The sequence below is a fragment of the Phaenicophaeus curvirostris genome, chromosome 1 (genome assembly GCF_032191515.1).
Source record: "Phaenicophaeus curvirostris isolate KB17595 chromosome 1, BPBGC_Pcur_1.0, whole genome shotgun sequence".
Taxonomy (NCBI): Eukaryota; Metazoa; Chordata; class Aves; order Cuculiformes; family Cuculidae; genus Phaenicophaeus; species Phaenicophaeus curvirostris.
In genome coordinates, this window is record NC_091392.1 from 64,281,381 (window position 1) to 64,296,489 (window position 15,109).

The following is a 15,109-nucleotide window of genomic DNA, read 5'->3' on the forward strand; positions in this document are numbered from 1 at the left end:
TAGCAGCTTTTTGGGAGCTGGTTTCCTTCAAACTACAGGCAGCATCACAAACTCTGCGCTTTCTCAGAGCAAGACCAGGTTAAGTTCTGGTGTGCCTCTGCAATGCCTCGGGCAACTAGTGGTATATGTTGGGCTTGTCTGAACTGAAAGAGTGGCAGGAGGACCCCTGCAGCTGTTTGATGCCTTCTGCTTAGTTTCCTTTGTCACATTTTGGAGCAGAAATAAGATGAAGGTGTTTGACAAGGCTGTTCCATGGTGGGAAGACGTGGGGAAGAAACAAGGTTACTGAATGTTGGTTCAGGTCTGCTGTTGTGGGTAGTGTTAGTTTATATCTGTGCTTTGTAGCAAAGCCAAAACTGATCCTTTAATGAGATGAATTTCATATCCTTGCTATGGTAGCGTGGAGCTGAGAGGGGTCTGTAAAACACGTTTTACATATACGCATAAAGGGTAAATGCCCCATGTGGGTTTCTAGCAGCTTATGTTAGCTGGGGTATCTCACTTTTTGTGCTTCCTATGAAGATCAGCTCTTCTTTTTATTTTTTGAGATCCAAACACTCTTTTAGATAGGTGATGCTTTTTCAACAAGAAAGTGATGTATTTGTATCTACCAGGAAACTTTACAAGCGTTATGCTTTCCTGCGCTGTGAAGAAGAACGGGAACAGTTTCTCTATCACCTGCTCTCGCTCAACGCTGTGGATTACTTCTGCTTCACAAGCGTCTTTACCACAATCAGTGAGTTGGAGAATCGATTTTTTTTTTCCCCTGAATAGAAATTAGTTGCTGTCATGATTTGTTAGAGACAAGGTAGCTGGTGCCTCAGCAGCTGAACCCTTATCTGGAAACCTTGGTTGTTGCTGCCAGGTTTATGAGTGCTGTGTGTTGCTCTGGGAAACCAGCTGGAGAGCCAAGGTTGTGGGGGAGTGCTCTGGATAAGAGCATCGCACAAAGGAGAGTAATAATCAGCAGAGAGTGCCACTGTAGCATTTGGTTTTCCTCACTGAGAAGGAGATGGAAGTCCCGGAAGATGAAATATCACCGCTCTGCGGTGTATTTTAAATTTTAAATTTTTCTTTTTCTCTCCTTAAATGCCAAAAAGATTCCCTTCATCTCCTGTAAGAAGGAGAGCAGAGTTTGGATCAAGATCTGAAAATTAATCCCTCTCGCTGAAGCACTGGGCAATGCAGTGAAGGCAGGATGCCATCAGATGACTTGATTATTTGGATTCACCTTGACAGCCCTTAGTCTTCATTTTCCTGCCTGTTCAGAATGAAGTGAAGCAAGTTTTATGTGGCTGTCAAAACAGGCACTCATTCCACTTTTTCTCCTAAAGCAATAAATCCTCTCAGAACTAGCACAGCGCAAAGCGACGTATTCATCCTTGATTACCTTGTTTCTGCAGGGCATACAGCTTTGCAGCTTTGCCCTGCAGGACCGGCGCTTGGAATTGGGGGGTAATTTTTTTTGAGCGTAATATCATCATAGGGCACAGGAAAAGTAAAAGTCTCACCCAGTCACAAAGGCAGCTTTTGAAACATAAGCAGAGGGAGTCTTGCAGTGCTGGCACGCGGTATCTGAGTCAAATCCAAATCGGGGTGCGTGGCGGTCCTTGTCTGAAGCACGTATGGGTGGTGCAGATTTAAAAGCAAAATAATAATAATAACAACGGCAACAATAATAAGATTATTATTAGATTGGACATTAGGAAAGATTCCTTTACTGAAAGAGTGGTGAAGCATTGGAACAGGCTGCCCAGGGGAGTGGTGCATCGTCCTTCCCTGGGGGTGTTCAAAAAGCATGTAGATGTGACATTTCAGGGCATGGTTTAGTAGGCATGATGGTGTTGGGCTGCTGGTTGGGCTTGATCTTAGAGATCTTTTCTGACTTTAATGATTCCATGAATAATTATTGTTGTTGTTCTTATTTTAAATGGGGGAGATGCCCGCAGAGACACACCAGGCATGAGACTTTGGCCGTGCCATCACCAGCTGCACCAGCATCTCTGACATTCCCTTTTCCCCTGGAACCTTCCGCATGCCCTTTTTATTCTCTGAGCCTGCCAGGGTGGTGGTGGCGGCTTGCTGCAGGCGGGATTTATCCCTTCCCTTGGCTGACACCGTCCTTGGGCTGCCGGGGCTCTGCGGCAAACGTTCTGCTGTGGGGCTGCAGCACCACCGTGCGGCACCCGAACCCCTCGCTGAACCGACAGGGGATGAAGAATGAATGAGTGAATGAATGAGTGAGGGTAGGATCTTCCCGGTGAGAGGAGAGTCCCTGCTGCCGGCGCAGCCAGGAGTTCTGCAGGTTTGTCTCACCCCTTAAAGGGAGAACAGTTCTCATTAGGCTGCTGAGACATGGAACAAGAGCTTATCTTCGAGGGAGAGACATGGCTGACTCCAGAAAGTGTGATTCCTGTGAGGGGGAGGAAAAAAAAAGTCAAGACTAACTCATATTTCCTTCTCTGTTCTTAGTGATCCCTTATAGGTCAGTGATAATCCCCATCAAAAAGCTAAGCAATGCAATAACCACATCAAACCCATGGATTTGTGTATCAGGAGAACTAGGAGATACAGGTGTAATGCAGATTCCTAAAAACCACCTAGAAATGACCTTTGAGGTGAGTATATGCTCTTCACATTTAATTTTTCAATTTGAAACATGCTTCCATATAAACACTGGCTTGGCAGAGGTTTATTGTCTGCAGATCACAGCATTTCAGACTCTGTCCAGGTTTTCAGGATTGCTACACATTCAAATATGTGCTGCCTGCCCCTCCTATGCCAGATGAAAGTCTCCTGTGAGCACAAACCACTTTTAACCACAGGCTTCACTGCTGTCCCTGTCTCAGCCTAGGGCTCCTCTTCTCACCTAGCCAGTCTACTACCCCATCTCATTCCCTTCCATATCTCCTTGCCTAATTTCCCCTCTCAGGGCTCATCTCTGAATCGTCATTTCCCTTCCAAGTCTATTTTCCCTTCTTTCAATCTGTTTTCTAACAGCTCTAACCAGTCCCAAATTTCTACTCTTCCAGCTCCTTGTTTGGCATTGCTGCTTTCCTTCCAGCCAGCCAGTCTAACCCCTGAGCTCTTCAACTTAGCAGCTTCAGCTGCTACTCCAAGGAGACTTTAGAGCTGCCATGCTCATTGAGCTCTCTTCATTCTTGCTTCTTTGCATTTGACTACCTGGCATTCCCCTCTGTTTTCCCACCCATCAGTTGTAGGTTGGTTTGGTGCCACCCCAAAGCAGCTGGTAGTGGGAAGTGCAGGGAAAGCCCCATCAGGCTTCTGTAGCCTTAGGTTGTATCATATCCAGTAACGACTGATTTTGTAGGAAAATCCAGTACTAAAAATGTGGTTGCATCCGTTGAGCATATGTAGACTGATTTTCAACAACACTAGTATAAAAACTCCTCTCTTTCAAAATATAGATAGATTTTGACAGAGATAAAGAGGATATTTTCATGATACAATGGCTGCCTCTCATTCAGATATTAGTATCTTGTAGACAAGATCTCCAGGCTTCTAACAAGCAAAATAGGATCTTTAGGCATTTATAAGGACTATACAAACACTGTTCTGGAATATTCCTTTGGCCAAAACTTTCCTAGAATATGAGCTTGGGGAGCCACCCACTATGGAAAATGTCAGCCCAAGCTGCTTGTTTGGCAGTATTAGAAGCAGCAAAAACTAAAATCTTGTAAGGGAAGTGTTTAGGTGACGTTAATAGATGCCTCTGCCAGCCCCACCTAGGCTTACATGTTGCACTGGAATTTACAGCCCCTTGTTTTCCTTCTTCTATCCCTTTGTGGTCTTAAGCACCTCATGTTAGTGATTTTTGGTTTGCCAAACAACAAGCAAATTGATCTTAGAAAATAATAAAGGATTTAGGGACTGCTTTGTAGTATACAGTGAATCATCTGAAGGTTAGTATGCATTTTTGAGAAGTTGTTTGTACTGAAGAACTAGTTCTTCTACAAAAGCACACCTTTTTATTGCCTTAGCTCAGAAAGTCACAACACTTCTCAGAATTATTCACCGTGAATGCTTACAACAAAGAAAGCCCTCTATTTGCCAGCTTTTAACAGTTTTATTTCAAGGTATTTCTTTTCTCCTGTCTTCCAACAATTATTCTGCTTTTCAAAATGCTCTACATGTTTAGTTGCAAAATCTTGCTGTATTAATCAAAGGAAACTGAATAAAAACATATATTTAAGACCATATATGTGCATGTGGTGGGTGGGTATGTTGTCTGTTGTTTTTTTTAAATGAAGTAAAACTGTTATTCTTTTCAGTGCCAGAATTTAGGGAAGCTGACGACTGTTCAGATTGGTCATGACAACTCAGGGCTGCTAGCCAAGTGGCTGGTTGATTGTGTCATGGTCAGAAATGAAATAACAGGACACACGTACAAGTAAGCAACCAGTTTCAATTATCTTTGTTTGAAATACTTACTTGTGAAATTTAGAGAAAGCAAGAAGGCATTCATCATCTCCTTAGTTGATGGAGCACTGTGGGCCTATTTGGGCCCAATAGGGTTGTGTTGGAGTCCCCTACCCCCAGTTCTCTTTTTCAGAAGCCCTAGTTCCAGTCAAATAATCTGGTAAATATTAAATGAGATTTCAATGTGGGACTTTCTTTGCATCTCTCTGAGATAGGACACACATGGATACTTTCAAAGCTATTCATAAATTTTTGTCTGATAATTAAATCTCTTGATTTAAAGTAGTGTGGTAAAATGAATTCTTTAAACCCCCAAGAGCTGGAATGATAGTTTAGGACAAATCCTTGGTTTATTTTTCTTTTAAAAAAACATTCAGAGGTCTAAGTACTATTAACAAATGAACAGAAACCTGGATTGCAAGAAAATAAGAGGTTTTGGAGATTTCTTAATCTTCTATTGAGTACATACCTCTTGTGTCAAAATGATCTCCTAACTCATCATTGGTTTTACAAAACTTGGGAAACTAATTCAGAGAAGAGCTTCAGACTCAGTGTTGGCCACAGTGTATGGGGGAAAGTAGGAGGAAATGGAGTACAAGCACTTGGGGGTATGGACACATGCATAGATTTCATTAGGACTGTAGGTGGGGTCAAAATTACAGCAGTGAAACGTGAGGTGAAGTTTGAATATGAGGAGATATTACAGATTCAGTCGGGTGGGATTTAATTGTTAATCATCACAGTATTTGTAAAGGCTGAGTATGAGTTGTAGTTGAAAGTGGAAAACAGCCTGGCAGAAATCAAGATGTGGCCCATGAAATAGGTGTATAACGCTTTCTGTTGCCCTGTGCTTTTGTGCCAGCTTTGCATATTTCCCTTTTCCAAAGGATAGAGATGAATGTAGTTTTCTGGTTTGGTCCTATCAGTAGTGATGCAGGGGATGCTGCCTGCTGACTTCTGGTTTGTGAAAAGTTTCTGGCTAGAGAGTATTCCCTGCCTCTTAGCAGTGTTTGAGTGTTAGCTGTGCCTCTAACATTAAGATCAAGCTTGTGTGGCTGACATGTGCTTGTGCTGGCTGCTTGGCAGGTTTCCCTGCGGGCGATGGCTGGGAAAAGGCATTGACGATGGCAGTTTGGAACGAATACTTATTGGAGAACTGGTGTCCTCCACGTCTGATGAAGAGCTGGGAAAGCAGTGCCGTACCCCACCCCAGCAAAAATCTCCTACCACAGCTCGACGACTGAGCATCACTTCCCTCACAGGGAAGAACACCAGTAAGTCCTTTCCTTTCTTCCGAGGGCCCTTGATTAGCGGGCAGCAACTCCAGTGAACAGGAGACCTCGTACTGAAGCAAGGCTTGGTGCAGAGGAACAGCTGCAAGCTGATGAGTTTTCCTGCCCCAGTTTGTGTGTCTGCAGCTTGCTCGGTGACTGTACATGTTGCCTTTTTCAATGTCCCCATTTGACAGTTAAGATAATAATCTCTTTCTTTGGAGCACGGAGTTATGAGATGAGGAAGGAGAAGGCAGCAGAATTTACAGTAACTGATGCTGTTCAGCTTCCCATCTTACTTTGCAGTCAAGGAGAAGACAGTCCTCTGCAGGGAAGTTCAGAGCCTGATGTGGGGACCATGAACTGCGCCCTGGAGGAGAGCAACTCCTCAGGGACTCTAGGGGACATCGACTTCATGTCCCTAAAATTAGTTTTATGAGTAACTGCACCTGACTACAATGAGGCCTGGGACTCTAAGGACCATATGAGGCATTCTCTGCTAAAGCTTACAGATAGGCACAGTGTAGATCCTGTTCATAAATCTATCCAACTCCTGTGAAATTAGATTACATGACTGCTGAAATATCAAGCAAGGAATGATTAGCATCCAAGAGTCATGCAGCATTTAAAAACCACTATGGGCCCACTGCAGCTCTTCATATGTGTGAGTCCGTATTAGCAGGAGGAGTGAGCACCAGAGCTAGTTGCAGAGCATTTCCTTAGGTCTGAGAACACCAAGGCCCAATACTTAATTTGTCTTGTGAGCTAAATGAGGGTCAGTGTTAGACCTGTTAGTATCATGTACTGAAACGATACTGAATTACTCCATGCTTCCAAAAAAAACAGTTGTAGGACAAGCTAATAGCAACCTACATATGTCTGAAAAACTAGAAAGAACTCATAGAAGGACCATGAAAATTACTGAAGTATGGAAAACTTCTGCTTAAAATGAAGTTTTAAAAGTTCAATCTGTTTTAACCAGAAGATGCACAAGGACCTGTCACAGATTAGCCCCAGCCTGGCCAATTGTGGCAGCTAAAATCAAGTAGATGGGCTCCCAATTCCCTTCTGCTCCCATCCCCAGGGAAAGGAGAGAGGGAAATGAGAGGAAAAATACTATTTTGTTGTTGTTGTTGTTATTATTATTTATTATTATTATTTCATTAAAGCTATAGTTTTAAAGTAATAACATATATACAAATGTATGAGATCATGGCCCATCACTGCCCCACCCCGATGACTATGCACCACCTCAAATGCTGTAGAGCAGACAAGGGAATGGATCCACAGCTAGGACACAGCTGGACTCAGGAACTGGATTCAGGAACGTGTGGATCTGGGATCAGGGGCAAACAGACAGACAAAGTCCTCACTGGAAATTGGACGTTGCCAAAGAGAGCAAGACCTTTGTGATCTCTCATCTTTATATCGAGTATGACATATATGGGATAGAATGCCCTGTTGGTCAGTTTGGGGTCACCTGTCCTGAAGTTACTTAGATGAGACTTAGAGTCAGAAAGCTGATACTACTTTAACTCAAACCACAACAGGGACTAGATCATTTTCTGCAGGTACCTGCGTAGGAAGATGAGATGGTAGCAGGTGGTGGCATAGCAGGATTCAGTAGCAGAGGAATACAGCTAAACAGATTCAGAGCAGAAAGACGGCCTGTGTTTTAACACAGAAGATAACGTGCTCCTGGAACCATTAGTAAGGAATATTCTCTGCTTGTGGCCCCTCACACTGGTACAATGACTAGACATGTGCCCAAATCAGATAACTTGTTTTGGCTCAATAAAAAATTGTAGGTTCAAGTCAGGAATCAATGATTGCTGGGTTTTCTGGCCAGTGTCACACAGAATTGTGTCAAATGACTAGGCTACAACCTTTCAGCCCATATCTTTTCATGTGAGGGTTGCTGTACTCTGTTATGAGCAAGATGTGATTAACTCAAATCAAATATTTATCAAGCCTGATCCTTGGGTTGTGCATTTTTAAGTAGGGCAATTTATTTGACTATTCCAGGGTTGCTCATCAGTTGCTTGTAATTAAGGCACAGGTTTACCCCAGACAAGTGATTGCCTGTACTCTGTTAAAGACAGAATAATTCCTGCAGTTCAAGCTATGTTGTCATGAGAATTTGATACATGTTTTAAAGTTGGTATCTTCAGCTAGTATGCTTTTCATCATTTCACAGAGCCGAATGCAGGACAGATCCAAGAGGGAATCGGGGAAGCTGTCAACAATATTGTGAAGCATTTTCACAAGCCAGAGAAAGAGGTACTTCCAACTTTTCATTACTTTCCCGGTATCTAAAATGCACGTAATTATTTTTATAAACAGAAATGGAATTGAAGTGCTAGTAGAGACTTTAGACCTTTAGATTTGAAGCCTATGATGTACAAACAAGGCACACTGAAATTACAGACTATCCCTTTCCCACAGAGAGGGAGCCTTACCATTCTGTTGTGTGGAGAAAACGGTTTGGTTGCAGCACTGGAGCAGGTCTTCCACCATGGATTCAAATCAGCTCGTATTTTTCATAAGAATGTCTTCATCTGGGATTTCATAGGTAAGCCGGTATGTGATTTGGAGGCAGAAGGAGAAGAAAGATTCAGGCAAAATGACTACTTGGCACAGACCTTGGATTCTTGTCAGCTAGGTTGCCATTTGTTCCTGCCTAACACTTGTTCCAGGCTGCTTAAAGTCGATGAGAAACAAGATGGAAGATGAGAAATACTGTAGGAAGGAAGAGTGTGAATCTGTGGAGTTAGACATCTAGAATTTAAAATCTAAATATATACCTAAAATTTAATATCTAAAATTCTAAATCTAGAATGTAAAAGCACTTAAAATTCTAGTCATTTATTCATAGATGAATGTTCAAATAGCTGATTTTCTATCCAAAAAGAAAGTAGGCTGGAGGTTGGGGTAGAGCAGCAGTCGCTGTGAGGGGCAAACTTGGGAAAGGGTATGGATTTCTAATTGTTTATGAGAACTCTCCTAAACACACTGACAGGGCTTATCTGTAGGCCTGTGTTGCAGTAGTTTAAGACATACTTGTTCCATTAAAACATGATGACAAGTTGAGATACTTAGCCTGAGGGTACGTGCTTACTCAGAAAAGGTGAAAAATTAAAGCTGATGAAAATGAAAGCATTGATAGTTACTCTGGTGCAGCTCCTTGATGTTACCTAACTGTATGAGACATCAACCAGTCTGCTGACAACTGCTGTGTAGCCATGATCACCACCTACCTGTGGTCTTCAGAGTGAAGAATCCATACGTAAACTGTGCAATAGCTCTTAGCAGGTTGTATTTTAAAGGATTCCCTTGTGTGATTCTGTGTCACAGTGCAGTGCTTCTGCTCACTGGGTTCTGATTTTCACCCTACCACAGAGAAAGCTGTTGCTTATTTTGAAACCAGTGACCAGATTGGAGACAATGAGGAGGCCCTTTTGCTTCAGAGATCTTCATGCAAAACCTTCTGTCATTATGTGAATGCCATCAATACGGCTCCAAGGAACATTGGAAAGGATGGCAAATTCCAAATTCTGGTTTGCCTGGGGACAAGGTATTTAACTGCTCTTCATTATATGTGTTCTCTTGTATTAGATTAGAATAATATTTTCACACCATTATTATTAACTTTAGTTTTCCATTTTAAGACATCTCATACCTATCTATTATCCAGTACCTATTTTAGGCAATTTTAATTCTGCCTGAAAAATTAGAGCAAAGAAGCAGTAATGATACATGGCTAGTGTCTAAGCTGGTAAAAATGTTTTGAGCTCTTTTATAGCTGTTAGCTTGATAGTCATATGAATGAAATCTGTCTTGAAATTGTATATTTGATTAAGTGCTGGCTGTCAGAATGCAGAGTTCCTTTGCCAGAGCTGGTATATTTCTAAATCCTCATTTAATCACTTTGGCTATGAAAATGAGATGTCTCATTATTTTGACAGAATTCTTCTAGATAAATCTTTCTTTCCTAATAAGATGCTTTCTGTCTTGCGCTTGGGGAGAAACAGGGGGGAGTGGTCTTAGTTGTATTTTGGAGATTTTGAAAGATGGTATGTCTAGAAATAATTACCATTTCTGTCACATCTGGAAAACCAGTTGGAAAAGTCTGTTTTTCCTGAGGTTTGCTTTCCTTGTTCCTAATCTGAAAATGTTGCTGAATTCTTCCAAAGACAATTGTCCAGTTCTGCTGATATCTTTCCATCTTCATTCCTACAGTATTTTCAGTTACCTGTGTTGTACTAACAATATTAGGGGTTGTGTAATCACTTTAATGTGCAAACAACTTGTATCACCCACCAAAAGCAACTCTGTGTTTTGCGTTGCATTTTTTTAAGAAGAATTTCAGTTTGAGATCTGTTGTGCTCAGTGCTGAAAGAATTCCTTCCATCCCCTTTGCAGGGACCACTTTCTCTCTCAGTGGATCCCGTTGCTGGCAGAGTGCCCGCCCATTACGAGGATGTACGAGGAGAATGCTCTGCTGCGGGACCGCATGACTGTCAACTCCCTTATCCGAGTCCTACAGACACTGCAAGATTTCAACATCATCCTAGAAGGATCGCTTATTAAAGGAGTGGATGTTTAGCATGGCTTTGCTAAGAACTTCATTATTCCTTTCCCAAGCAAGCAAACCGCAGTTGGAGACCTGTCAGGACTTGAACGTGATGGTAGTAAACCACTGTAAGGCAAAGCCACCGGTTGAAGGAGTGGGAAGCTCAGTTTGTGCCCGATGGGGACTGTCCTCTGAAGCTGCAGAAAGCTAAGATGCAGTATTGTAGTTTATTTGAAACAGAAATTTAGTATAAAATAGAGTATTTTCATGTGTTAGATGTGTGTAAATATGCTATCTTCTTTAAGAAATTATATTACTCTAAGAAATTTTTCTTAGACTGAATGTTCTTGTTCTGACTATGAGTAGCTTAAATCCAGGGGAAGGACTTGGGGAGAGGGAAGGACCGAGGTGGGAAGGGATGAACCTACTTGCTTGCAAGGAAGAAGCCAATCAATGTGTAAATACAGCGCAAACTCAGCAGGGCTTTTTTCAGGTATTGCAAGTTAATACAGCAAATACCTTTATGTAGCCATTGTGATTGTCTCACTCTTGGAAATGTTGTAAGCATATATCGTTTTACCCTACTGTACATGGTCTCACTTAAGTTTTTTGTTTGTTTGAAGACTCAACCTTTTCCATGCATGGAAGTTGAGTCACCATTCTTCTTCTTAAGGTCTTTTGTGTCACTTCTGTTGATCTCCAAAAGGGGAGACAAGCGTCGAAATGCTTAAACACTGGAGAGGGCAGCTGTCAGCCTCACAGCCTGAGAGTGTGAGAGACCAGTTTAAGCAGTGCTGCTGTAGCCTGAGATGGGGAATGATGGCTTGCTTGAATCACTTAGTGTGTCCTTTACCTGTCAGATGTTCTGATGATTCCCCCTCGCCCTCAGCCAGTTTGTGTTATGGCTTACTATTTTTTTCCCCATGTTAAGGAATTTGGTTCATACCAAATTCTTGCTGTACTTGAGAAGAATCATCGCTGTAGAACCACAAACACCGATGTTGCTGTGCTACTGAACTGTATCAGCTGGTTTTGAAATGCTGACAGGTTATGAGTCTTCCTTTATCCCACAGACTGTTCCTAGGAAGTACAGGATCTTTGATTACTTTTTTTTTTTTTAAGTTATCCAGCTACCCAAAAAAAAAAAAGGAGTTAAGCAAAAGGAGGAAAAAAAAATAATCTCACTTTGGTTTTTTGAGTCTCCTCTCCTACACTATTTCCAGTTAATGTATTAGTAATACAGTGTATATTTATAGATGCCACTCTTGAAGAGGAACCAGGAGCAGCTGAAATCCTGTACTCTGAAAATTTAACAGTAGATTACATTAAAATCATCTTGTGTATGCCATGAGCAAATACAGAGTGTATTTTCCATTCTTGTGGATGGGAGTTGGAAGGATCCAAGGGCATAGTTAGCTTCATCTGGGTTTAGGTTTTGGAGGTTAGTTTAAATATATGGGTGTTTGTTTTCACCTGTTTATTCCTTATTATATTGTCCATTTTGTCAGTGGATTTCTGTGGATGTCTCACTGTCAGCTGAAGCTTGGGAAAGGCCCTTAACTGGTGCTTGCACTCTGCTTTCAAGTGGCATTAAGAGGGACTTGCGAATGGTGGGCTGTAGGAGGTCTTCATACAGTGTGCATGTGGTGAGGAGAGGGATGAGAGTTTAGGAAAAGAAAAGAGGATGAAAATTAGGGTTTGCTTTTTTACCTGCCTTTTGCCAAGCTTCCCTTTCCTGTGATTCTTCTGCTGTCCAGTTCTTATAACAGCACTCACTTTAGCGTCAAAGTTTCATGTCATGTTCCCAGCCAGAAGAAAACTCTTCATGTGACTTTTCCTTAAAAGGGAGATTTTTATGTTATAGAATTTTCCTTGTTTCTAAGAAAGAAGTAAAATAGCACTGTCTAGGAGTCATTGACTCTAATGAGAGTTCCAGCTTTTAATATCTGTTCTTTCCTCCTGGGCTTGCACTTCTTTAAACTGACTGAACTCATCCCAAATGCTGTCGGCAGCACTGCTATGTCACTACTGTGGGTGTGAGTAATTAATGTAAAGGCTGTGAATGGTGTCGTGAGTTAGTTGCCAGAGGCCATGAACTGTGTGACATCTCTCTTACATTTCCAGAAATGTGAAATTTAGGGTGTTAGGGTTTTCTGTATGGCCAGGCAATTCTGCTTAAAGTCAGCAGAAGATACATTACAACCCTTCAGCAGCAATTGAAAATGCATCCCTAGTACTTAACTCTATCAGAAATTGCACATTTAGCACCAGAAACCATGTTGCAGCTTTATTTGGTAATGACTGCTTAGGATGTTTTGATTTGTATTACGACTGAAGCCTTTTATGTCTAATGATTGCTATACATTATTTTTTCACGCCCAACTCAGTTTTGAGTGACTTCCATTTTACTGAAATAATAACCTCTTTAGTCTTTGGGTTTCTTCAGAGCAGCATCTGCATTTGCTAGCTGGATATTTCCCAAAAGTGTACGGCTGCATACTCCTCTAAAGACTATTTATGACTTAAGCAAGCGTAGCATTCATTTGACATGGCACAGGTTAAGTGCGGGCAGGATAAAGTAGAAATGTGGGCACCTCCAGAAGTCAAGCATAGATGAATAAACCACACACAGAGAAAAGGGCAATTACTACTTGAAGTCTTTCCTAAGTTAAAATAAGTCAAAACCTGAGAAATTTTAAAATTCAAAACAGGGCCTTCCCCCATTTCAGACTACATTAAAGAACCCTTAGCACTTAACTTTAACACAACTTCACATCAGCTTTTTCAGCAAGTGTTGACTTGTTTGGTTTTGTCAGGTTTCACATCATATTATTAATAATACACTAAACATTATGTAAGTCTAATATTTCCTTGTAGGCAATAAAACACTATGATATGTTGAAAGGGGCACAGCTGAGTGCCTCAGATTCCTAGACAACTAGTTGTTTGACAACCTTGGGTATACAGTCCTTTGTAGTGAACTTTTATTCCACCATGTATGGTTTTCTTTTTTTTTTTAGTAGACTACTTTTGTTTATTGGAAACTGTGAGTTTTTTCTCTGTAAGGTTTACAGAAATCAGTCTGCCCACTAGAATGGTGAGAAAACCCATCAGGATTCATCTAAGCTAAAACAGTTTTTACTTCAGTGTTAAAGCACCTTCTTTGGTTGAGAAAGGGAATCTTAGAAAAGACCAAAGCTCTCTGGTATCTGCTTTTTAAAAAAAAAAAACAAAACAGAAAAGTTCTATCAAATACCCATCTGCAGATGTCTGAGTTTGCAGTCCTGTCATACTAACATCCATCGTGGTAGCTTGAGGAAGTCAGAGAATCAAATGCCTCACTATGTACAAAATGTGTATTTATAATTCCCTGAAAGTAATGAAATTCTACTGTTTAGTGAAAAATCTACTGTTTATTCTGAGTTGGTTTGTGTAATTAGGTATCATTGTTCAAAAATGTCTTCTTAGAATAGTTGTGCAATGACATATTGGAGAAAATTCCTTCTTTCAATCAGATGAAGGTGCGCATCATAAGGGGAAATATTGTATGTTACACTTGAAATGTACAAATGTGCCCTGTATAGCTTAAAATGATCCTTAAATGCCTCTGTTAAGTATATTTTGTCTTTACATTATTACTAACTGAATAAGAACTGGATTATTTTCAAGACAACATTAGTAAAAGTATTGTTATATCAAGCACTTTAACATACATACCACAAACTGACATGGGTTTTTCAGGTTTTGAAGTACATTGAAATACAGCTTTTCATGCTATGTCCTTTACAAATAAAACTGTGAGAATAATATTTGGTGTCATTTTCTCCTTGCAGAGGAACCGAGGGACTACAGTCTCAAACCAAAGAGCTGATCTGAAGCTGGAAGGCATGTTTCATAAAGGGAACAAATGGAACAAGATGACTCAGATGACTGGGACTCCTGGTTCCTGGCATTTACTGGAGGAAAAAGAAGAGGGGGTGCGAGCGTCTGCTCACAAAACCTGCCTTTCTTCCTCCCCGACCCAAAAAGCACTGTGCTAAGCCTGACTAGCTCTTCATTTTCAAAGCTTAGGTGGAAAGCGTGGCTGAGCGAAGGGAAGAAATGGGATCACAGTAAAGCTTAGCCCTTAGCACAGTGGTGTTTGATAGGCAGCCTGAGTTAGTCTTCCTTAGTATCTGGAACACATGGGGAGCAGTGGGGAGAAAGGGGGTGGAATCCTATTGGCAGCAAAATGGGAAGTGTGGGATTAACTGCAGCCAAGGATCTCTTACCTCTCTTCACGTGGGTTGCTCTGATATTTGAATTTATGGTTAAAAGCTGGAGTGAAACCCATGCCCTTCAGTCTGTCATTTAGAATGCCCATTAAGAAGAAAGGCTGATAGAGAAGAGAGGTCATAGAATCACCAGGCTGGAAAAGACCTCTGAGATCGAGTCCAACCATACCTGTCTGCCACTAAACCATATCCTTAAGTACCTCATCTATCTGTCTCTTAAATACCTCTCAGGATGGTGACTCAACCACCTCCCTGGGCAGCCTCTGTGAGTGCCTGATGACCCCTTCAGTGAAAAATTTTTTCCTAATGTCCAATCTGAACCTCCCCTGGTGCAGCTTGAGGCCATTCCCTCTTGTCCTATCATCTGTCACTTGGGAGAAAAGACCAGCACCCACCTCTCCACAACCTCCTTTCAGGTAGTTGTAGAGAACAATAACGTCTCTCCTCAGCCTCCTCTTCTCCAGGCTGAACAACCCCTGTTCCTTCATCCACTCCTTGTAAGACTTGTTCTTCATCCCCTTCACCAGCTTCGTTGCTCTTCTCTGGACTCG

The 15,109-nt window shown here is 41.5% G+C and overlaps 1 protein-coding gene across 5 annotated transcripts in view; it reads left to right on the forward strand.

The window, feature by feature from the left end:
• Window positions 1-14,102, forward strand: part of DENND5B (DENN domain containing 5B) — a 118,952-nt gene extending 104,850 nt beyond the window's left edge. For all 5 annotated transcript variants that reach the window (XM_069860014.1, XM_069860039.1, XM_069860006.1 and 2 more), the window contains 8 exons: window positions 615-736; window positions 2,473-2,618; window positions 4,293-4,411; window positions 5,527-5,714; window positions 7,909-7,991; window positions 8,157-8,283; window positions 9,111-9,285; window positions 10,134-14,102. In XM_069860014.1, coding sequence (XP_069716115.1) covers window positions 615-736; window positions 2,473-2,618; window positions 4,293-4,411; window positions 5,527-5,714; window positions 7,909-7,991; window positions 8,157-8,283; window positions 9,111-9,285; window positions 10,134-10,317 — 1,144 coding nt within the window. In that variant the 3' untranslated portion in view covers window positions 10,318-14,102. The remainder of the gene's footprint in view (window positions 1-614; window positions 737-2,472; window positions 2,619-4,292; window positions 4,412-5,526; window positions 5,715-7,908; window positions 7,992-8,156; window positions 8,284-9,110; window positions 9,286-10,133) is intronic.
• The last annotated feature ends 1,007 nt before the right edge of the window (window positions 14,103-15,109 follow it).